At 33.7% G+C, this 9823-nt stretch overlaps 1 protein-coding gene across 1 annotated transcript; it reads left to right on the top strand.

The window, feature by feature from the left end:
• The first annotated feature begins 2012 nt into the window (after positions 1 to 2012).
• LOC136219186 (uncharacterized) lies at positions 2013 to 9088 on the top strand. Its single transcript, XM_066006467.1, has 10 exons — positions 2013 to 2425; positions 2566 to 2637; positions 3825 to 3904; positions 5176 to 5275; positions 5511 to 5564; positions 5704 to 5781; positions 5860 to 5957; positions 7195 to 7252; positions 8054 to 8175; positions 8713 to 9088. Exons 1-10 carry the CDS (start codon positions 2207 to 2209, stop codon positions 8864 to 8866), a joined length of 1035 nt encoding a protein of 344 aa, XP_065862539.1. The 5' UTR covers positions 2013 to 2206; the 3' UTR covers positions 8867 to 9088.
• Positions 9089 to 9823: the final 735 nt, after the last annotated feature.

A 9823-nucleotide genomic window follows, 5' to 3' on the forward strand; every position in this document is an offset into this window, starting at 1 on the left:
TGAATCAATCAAATAATATTTTATTAATATATTTTTACTTTTTATATAATAGGATCAGTTTAGTTGAATTAAGGACAGATTAGGAATTAGTTCAATATATAAGGGTAGAATAGTATTTTTCATATTTCTAGTTGTGGTATATAACTGACCTTAATGGTCAATTGTAGGGGATCGAATCTTCCGCTCTCTAAGCAACGATTTCCCTTTTTTCACTGATAGAGTTTCTCTGTAATCTTCTCATAGATTCAACAATGTTCTTGATTTCTCAATGCTAATTGACTCATATTCTTCACAATCTTACTTCTGTTATGGTATCAGAGCAAATTTGCTGCGTTTGATTTCGAATTCCCTCATCATTTTCTATTTCATCAAGACCAGATCTAGGTTTTGATTTTCATCGCAATTTCTTCCAAATCTTTCCATTGCGAAATTCATCTCTGTGTTTGAAGAATGGCAAATCAAACCAATCCTTCCCTTAACTCTTCATCGAGTGGTCCAATTTTGATCGGTCAATCAACAGGATCAATCGATCCTTCACAAAATCCTTCAAGCTGTTTTTATCTTCACTCAGGAGAGAATCCCAGTCTTGTTCTTGTTGCTCAACTACTTACTGGCAACAACTATCACTCATGGAGTCGCGAATTCAAGCGAGCGTTGGGAGCTAAAAACAAATTGTCATTCATCGATGGAAGTATGGAGATTCCTGCAATTGGACATGATTCTCGATCCGCCTGGGAAAGATGCAACACAATGATTTTTTCTTGGGTTAGTAGATCTGTAAGTCCTTCGATTGCTCTTAGCATTCAATATTTTGACAATGCTTGCGATGCTTGGCTGAATCTTGAAAAAAGGTATTCTCAGGGTGATTCTATTAAGATTTCTGAACTTCAGGAACAATTGTATTCTTTTAGTCAATGATCTTTATCTGTCACAGATTACTATACACAACAAATGATAGTTTGGGAAGAGTTGATTAACTTTAGGCTATTATCTTTGTGTATTTGCACACCTGCTTGTAAATGTGCACCTCTGTTGACAAAAGCTAAGAAGTTTCAAGAAGAGGATCTTGTTATTAGATTTCTCAAAGGTTTGAATGCAGAGTATAGCGCTGTTAGGTCTCAAATTTTCCTTATCAAGCTTATGCCAGATCTTACAACCATTTTGTCAATGGTCTTGCAACAAGAAAGACAAAATTTGTCTAGTTCTGTTCAAATTGAGTCTTCAATCAATCTTGCTAAGTCTCACTATCAAGATAAGAACTAAACAGATCCTATTATTATATATATAAATATAATATTATAAATTTTGTTATGTAATATTATCATTTCAAATGAATTTTTTATTTGAAAGAGAAAAAATAAAAAAATGGATTGGAATAAAAATACTGAATCAAAATGATCAAAATACGGTTTAATATAGAAATTATAAAATTTGTTAGAGATGGTCTTAAATTTAAAGCCTAATACACAAATAACCCTCTAAACTTGTTTAAGTGTTGCAACTGCCCCCCTCAACTTTTAATTGTAACAACTTACCTCTTAAATTTGTTCAATTGTAAAACATAACCCCAAATTGGGAATTTTTTTATCCGTACTTGAAGCAACAGTAAAAGCGTTTCTCCGGATTCGTATCACGTCAAAGATCTGATTCTCACACTTCACGAGCGTTGCAGATTTTGCATTTCACGTGTCTCTTCAATTGTAGTCCATGTCAATAATTTGGGGTTATATTTTACAATTGGACAAGTTTAAGGGATAAATTGTTACAATTAAACAAGTTCGAGAGATAAGTTGTTATAATTGAAAATTGGAAAGGGCAGTTGTAACATTTGGACAAGTTCAGGAGGTTATTTATGTATTAAGCCTAAACTTAATAACCAAACTTATTGCTTTATTTCATGGAGCATGGCCGTTTTGGAAAATTTGTAGGGACCTCACGATGATTTCTTGGAGATTTTATTTAGAGCGGGATAGGATCTCCTCGGTTCGGGTTAGTAAAATTTACCCGCCACTACTCTGGTGCCAAATAATTTGGTAATTTCCCACGACTGTTGATTCGGATCTTCATGGTTTTTGGAAAATCCCCATCCATCCTCACCCTTGAATATTACCAAATAGATCAGATTCAAACACCAATATTTTGGATATTTACCTATTTATTTATAAAGTAAACTTTGGTATAATTATATCAATAAGTATATTTCTCCATGGCAATTGGGTTGTTGAAGAATTCAATTTCTGCTGCTTTGCTTCCCCTCTTTTCCTACTCTGCGGTTGCTGCTGCTACTCTTCCCATATCCTTTTCAAATAAACCACTAATCAAATCTCCATTACCGAAAATGGCTACATCTGAATTGCTCAGTTCCAAATCCAGTTCTATCAAAATCATCGATTCCCATCTTCATGTTTGGGCATCTCCTCAACAGGTAAGTGAAACCCATTACTTTTTTCTAGCAGATGCAGCTCTTTCTCTCCCCTAGTATGTTTGTTCCTTTCGAAAGTTACAATCTTTGGGTTTTTTGGAAGTTTTTTCAACACGAGTTCTTATGGTTTTTGGGTTTCGCAGGCTGCCGATAAATATCCATATTTTCCTGGCCAAGAACCCACTTTGCCAGGAGATTTAGACTTCTTGCTCCAGGTACATTCCCAAATCAGAGCTGTTCTTATTTCAGAATTTGCAATGCTGAAGAAAATGTCAATAGAGTAGAAAATAGAATATTAGAAGTTAATGGATTGTTTATCCTGTTTGTTTTAGCATCATTTATGCTAATAAGGAGTGTTGTATCATAATCCCTGTCAAATTTTTTTTGAAAGTTTAGGACTTTCTTGTTGGGTAAAATGTACCAGCAGCCATTGAAGTTTGGAGTGTTTTACAAAGGTTACTGAACTTATTTTCTTTCAACAGAATCAATGAATTTTGAATTTGTCACAAAATACGGTTGATTATATGTCAATCAAATGTCATCTTGGAGATGTTTGACCTATATAGCTGACCTGACAGCGAAGTGTGATGTGCGTTACATGTGGCACATCCTAAGACAAGAAATTTTAAAAATCACATCCTCATCCAATGTGTTGTTGTGCTTAGTTTGTACATAGTCAACTCTCTTCTGTGTTACATCAATATTGCTGTGAGTTTTTAACACAGATTAGCTGGAATGATGTTTGAAATTAAACTTGAAATTAAGTAATTTTATTGAAAGAAAATGAAGTCCGGTGACCTTTATAAAACAGACCCTGAACTTTAGCAACTCTCTGTGCAGTTTACTCCTTTATTGTTAGTGGTCTTCTGTAAGGAATTATAGATATCTCTATCAAATAAATGGTTTGCATTTTGATGGCCATTAGATATTATCCATTTTGGCCAAATCTTATTCCTTTCTCACAACTTTGATAGGTAATACGCGTGAAAATGTATTGAATCATAAATAATGTTGTCAGTGTTTTTGAAAGATTATGACTTTCTTGTGAATGGTTTTGTGTAGTGAACGGTTGTTAATTCGACATTTCATTAAACAAGTGGTTTCCTTTTTCATGACTATTAGATATGGTACATTTTGACCCAAATCTCATTCTACAGTTTCACGGCTTTAATACAGGTGTACATATGTTGAAGCCACACGTTACTATATATAGACCGATAATTCACTCATTTTCAATGTGTTTTAAGTTTATCTTTGCTCCCATTGCCATCCGTTTAGCTGCTCATGCGATTGCTTCGATGTCACCTTCTCAGTACCGAGTTGTTGCATGTTATTAGCTGTTCTTCTATTGCATATTGCGAGTAATTGATCCAATCTTGCTACGTTCTTTTTACTGTTGCAGAACATGGAAGAAGCAGGAGTAGATGGTGCTCTAATTGTGCAGCCTATTAATCACAAGTTTGATCATTCTTTAGTGACAAGGTTTGTAGAATCATCTGGAAATTAAGAGTCAAAATGGCCCCTAATGTTGACAGGCAAAACCCACTTTTCCCAATTGAATTTTAGGTATCAACTCAGCCCTAAACTTAGCAATATTTGACAAATTAGCCTAAGTACAATCAACTCCTCTCCGTGTTAGTCACGCGACTGTGAGAAACTTAAACACTAAGGTGCCGTTTGGTAAGATGTAATGACCTTCGTAATGGAATGACCATTACATTAAAGGCTCATTACTATGTTTGGTTGCATGTTACAATTTCATTGTAGTGGAATGAGAAAACATTGAGTTAAATTTTGTTGAATAAACCTTGTAATCCCCGTTACATAGAAAAATGTCTTGAATTTTCATTACATTGTCATCTAACCTTTCATTTCTCAAATCTCACCTCTCAATCTCATCTCTCATTCTTGTCAAAAACGCAAAAAGTAGAAAAACATGAAAATTGAAAACGAGAAAAATGAAAAATAAAACGAAAAACCGAAAAAATGCGAAAAATGAAAAACCGGAGAAATGATAAAATAGAAAAACGGTGAAAAATGTTGAAAATGGAAATTCAAAGAAACGAGAAAAATGTAAAAAAATATGAAAAAGCGAAAAACTATATACTAATTTATTGATTTCGGTTAATCTAATTTTGTATTTGATTTCGATTCGATTTTTCACATTTTTCGTTGATTTTAATTATGTAAATAAAATTTTATGATTGCATTTAATTAGGAAAATATAAGTATTGTAATGGTTATTACATTACATCATAATTGTCAACCAAACATGGTAATAGAATCACTATTCCATTCCATTACATTGCAACTTTGATTACATTACGACATTGATTACATTACATTGCATTACGGTATACCAAACGGACCCTAAGCCTCTCCTTTCTAACAAAGCATATATATATATTCGACATTAGAAATCAATTCTTATCCACCAAACCTTAAATTCTTAAAATCTTGTGGTTGTAGAAACAAAACTTGCTGCCATTTCTTGAAGATTTTCTTAGAGAATTTTGGGTTTGGTGGACAAGAACTGATTTTTAATATCATATGTATATAGTATTTTCGAAATCTCTGAATTCCAATATAATTTCAGAGATTTTTAAATCTCCAGATTGAACCAAACCGATCTCACACCCTAAAGAGAAGTATATAGCCCCCAAAGAGAACTTGGAATTTCACATGTCCCTCAAAGAACAACTTTGATTCTGTTCATATAGCCGATCCCAACAGTTTTCAAACTTTTTTGGCAGTGTCCTAAAGAAGTATCCTACCAAGTTTGTTGGTTGCTGCCTTGCAAATCCAGCGGAAGATGGAAGTGGGCTTAAGCAGCTTCAACAACTTGTCTTGAAGGTTTAGTCATTTTAGTTATCAGCTAGTCTGACTTTGATTTTAAAGTGTTTCACTGTTCCAATAACTCATACTAAACATTTCGGATCATGTTTCTGCAATTTAAAAAAATTGAAAACTCTTTTCCTATATTTACCAATATGGTTTCTCAATGTCCGTTTCCGGTGCCATGTAACATAGGTTATCAGATTACCCATATTTGAGGAATAATGCTGACTTCCTTCAAATTTCATGCCAGGATGGTTATCGTGCTGTTCGTTTTAATCCATATTTGTGGCCATCTGATGAAAAGGTAATAATCTCTATACACAAATTTCTGTTGATTATTGCCCTAAAGTCTTGAATTTTGACTGGGTAAAATGCTCATGTTATACACTATATATGCTTTGAACTCGAAATCTCTAATTTAAGTGACTTGATAATCTATGCAGATGACAAACTCTGTTGGAAAGGCATTATTTTCTAAAGCAGGAGAGCTTGGGGTACCAGTTGGTTTCATGTGTTTCAAGGTATTGTCATTCCCCTAAGAAGAATCAGAAAAACTAGTATTGAAATTCTTGAAATATATTTACAAGTAAATATTTCAGGGACTCGATCTTCATATTGCAGAGATTCAGGAATTGTGTTCAGAATTTCCATCTACAGTTGTATTGCTTGATCATTTTGGTTTCTGCAAACCACCAACGTAAGTTCTTTCAATGGTAAAATGCACTTATGGTCATTGAAGTTTAAGGTACGTTTCTTAAAGGATACTGAACTTCTTTTTCCTTTAATGAAATCACTGAACTTCATATTTGATTTCAATAAAGTCATTCCGATCTATTCATGTTCAAAAACTCACTGGAATATTGACAGTTGACTGTATACTAAATAAGCGTCATGTCTGATTTTTATCGCTGATGTGGCACGTCCTAAATCACAAAAAACTTAAAAGTCAAATCCTTGTACTATGTGGTGCTTAGTTGTCATATAGTAAACTGTCTTGTGTCACATCAATGTCCTAGTGAATTTTTATGAATTAAGAATCAAAATAGTCCCGAAGTTGGCAACCATGATCAGTTAAGCCCAAATTGAATTTTAGGTATCAACTTACTTTTCAAATTTACAATGTTTTATAAATTAACCCAAATACAATTAGTTTTAAATAGAGCTGTAAATGAGCCGAGCCGCTGTATTCGGCTCGATTTATAAATCGAGCCGAGCTTGAGCACAACGAAGCTCGCTTCGAAAGCTTACGAGCAGGCTCGATTACAGGTTCATGAACAAGCTCGATTATAATGTTCATGAACACGCTTGTGAACAAGTTCGGTTCGGTTGTTTTTTTTAATAATAATATTTCTATAAAGCGGTAAATGTAAAACAATGTAGTTTTGTGTAAACTTTAGTCCTGTAGATTTCAAAACTATGTAGTTTTGTGTTAGAGAAATTTCAAATCAATATAATTAATGAGTTGTTCGCTGGCGAAGTTCATGAACTGGTCACGAACAAAGCTCGTGAACAATATATTGAGCTCAAGCTCGTCAATTTTCTGACAAACTGATCATGAGCAGGCCAAAGCTCGGCTCGATTACAACCCTAGTTTTAAATAATTAAAATTTGGGCTAATTTGTTAAATATTGACAACTTGATAGCTGAGTTGATACTTAAAATCCGATTAGGGCTCAATTGATATTGTTTGACAATTTTAGGGGCTCATATTGACCCTTAATTCGAATTTTTACACACAAATTATCGGGAATGACTGCATTAAAACTAAATATTAAGTTGTGTAATTTTATTGAAGAACAATAAATTTCAGTGACGTTTATGAAATAGAAACCAAATTTCAACGACCCCTGGTAAAATTTACCCCTCTTTAAACATAGGTTTTCAATCCTTAGCTAGTTGAAAAGCTCATAAATTGCATACATGTAATCTTGCAGAAATGATGAAGAAAGTCATACTTTCTCTGAGCTTCTAAAGCTATCCAGATTCCCACAGGTACACAATTTTGAGTATTTTTCTACTTAAAAAAGAATAATTGATCTAAAGTTTCGACCACAGAGGTAACATTGGACTATTTACGTACGATAAGAATAAAGATCCGAGTAAATTAGAAAAAAGTTCTTGAAATGTCCCGGTATCAACTGGTCTCGAACCATTCAGATGGTAAAACCTCAAAAATTGATCTTTTTCAATAATCTTAGAAATAAAATTGGAACGTTTCTTGAATGGTCCGGGACCAACTAGTCATGGACCATTCAGATGGGGATGTGTCAGCAATAGTGTTGACATGTCACCATAAATGAGTGTCCAGAACCAGTTGTCACAATAGAATTTCTCATAAAATTGACCATAATCTATTGGAATATAATTAAAACGTAAATTATTTTATTGATATAAATCTCACTTTTGTGACCAAATTAAAATATCGAGCAAAGTTGCGCGCTTAATTGGCATAATATATCAGTAGTCTTTTGATCTAAACTTAACTTAAAAAGTCGATGGCCTTCTGAACTTATAGAACGTCTCGAACTTACTTAAAATAATCTATTGATCACCTTAATTTATTTAAAATGATTAATGACTTCCGAATTCGCTTACATTGATCTATTTGCCTGTTGAACTTGCTTAAAATTATATATTTTAATTTGTTCAAAACCAATCTTATTCCGCCATGTGGACTTAGGGAGTTAATAATGCCATTTTAAGTAAATTTAAAAGCTAAAATGACACTTTATAAATTCAGTGGCTCATAGATTAATATATTAAGCCTTCTTAATTTGTTGTGATGAATGGCAGGTATACATTAAATTCAGTGCCCTCTTCAGGGTGTCAAGAATGGCGTACCCTTACCGAGATTTATCGCCCATTTTCTCTCAAGTTGTCTCTAGCTTCGGTGCAAACCGTGTCATGTGGGGCAGGTAAGTCTATCTGGAGTAAAATACATCCACGGTCACTCAACTTCGGGACTATTTTAGAAAGTTCACTGAATTTCATTTTTTTCTTAACATTGAATTTCACATTTGATATATAGTCATTTCGGCCAATTTGTACATAGAAATTCACCGAAATATTAACGCGGTGCAGAAAACAGTTGACTACATGCAAATAAGAAAACAGTTGACTACATGCAAATAAGTGTCACGTTAGACATGTTTGATTTTTACTGCTGATGTGGAAGCCACCTGTGTGCCATGTGACACATCCTAAGTCACAAGAATTTTAGAAATTGACATCCTTGTCCAAAATCGGTATATAGTCAACTGTTTTTTTTTTGCCATTCTGTAGAGATTTTGTCCAAAAATTGATTAGAACGACTTTATTGAAATCAAATGTAAAGTTCTATTTTATTGAAACAACATAAAATTTAACGACCCTTGTGAAAGAGACCTCATACTTCAAAAGTCAAACACCGAGGGGTTTGTCATACCATTCCTTTTTGAAACATTATTTTGCAGTGATTTTCCATTTGTGGTACTGGAATGCGGGTACAGCGGAGCAAAAGAAGCGGTGTCTTGGATTGCCAGTGAAGTGCCTTTATCATCTTCTGATTTGGAATGGATTATGGGCAAAACAGCCACGGAGCTCTTCAAAGGTCACTGGAATTCATAGGCTGTGATGGAACTAGAACAAAATTTAATTCGATAAAAATATGTTAAAAATTATAGGTTCTTTTTTTAGGACTAAACATTAGGATAGAAATTTGCTTTGCAGATTCTTTATTAATGCTAGATTTGCTACATATTTTGAATGGAATGAGATACGGAAACTGTACATTTACTGATAGAAATGTTCGTTGTAGTGTTGTAGTGTGCCAGAAATGCATTTTTTGAAGATGAGTTTCTAGTTTCTGATTTTTTTAGGAAAACCAAAACCTTACCTAGTAGAATCTAAGGCTGACACTAATGAAAACCAGTATGAGCAAGACGCATCCATTTGGATTGTCACTGACAATATATGAGTGTGTTGAGAGAACAATTAGACTAATGTTGAAAGGATGGAAGGAGGCAGTCCAAAGAAGATGCCACCAGCTTGGAAAAGTGTGCTATAGAGGAACGTTTGGGCCATTTTCCTTTAATCTCTTCTCAGTTTCTGTGAAGCTCAAACCTGCACAAAGCAAAAGATACTTGCCTAATGATATAAAAGCAAAAATAGTCATGTACAAGGTCCAAATATATAACTCCCAATTGCTAAAAAATAACCAGATCAGCCAATGGAAGCAAATACAGAGAAAACATGGTGGAAATATAATGGTTTGGAAAAATTCAATGGCAAAGCTTTCAGCGTAACATGAAAAAAAAGGACAAAAGCAAGCAAGAACCATAGACACTTTATGCACTTGGTTCTCGAACTGATCAACCCTTAACATATATAAATATACTCGATATCAGAAAACAAAAACAAGTTTCATGTATTTTTAATTCAAAGAGAAGCACAACCGTTGTATATAAGCATCTTTGGTATTAGGCAAGATGGATAAATAAATGGCATGATTCATTAGACAATCAGGTAATCACAAGAATGAGTGATGATTTAGAACAATGATAGCATAGGACTAAAATTATTATT

This window comes from Euphorbia lathyris, chromosome 2 (genome assembly GCF_963576675.1).
Source record: "Euphorbia lathyris chromosome 2, ddEupLath1.1, whole genome shotgun sequence".
Lineage (NCBI taxonomy): Eukaryota > Viridiplantae > Streptophyta > Magnoliopsida > Malpighiales > Euphorbiaceae > Euphorbia > Euphorbia lathyris.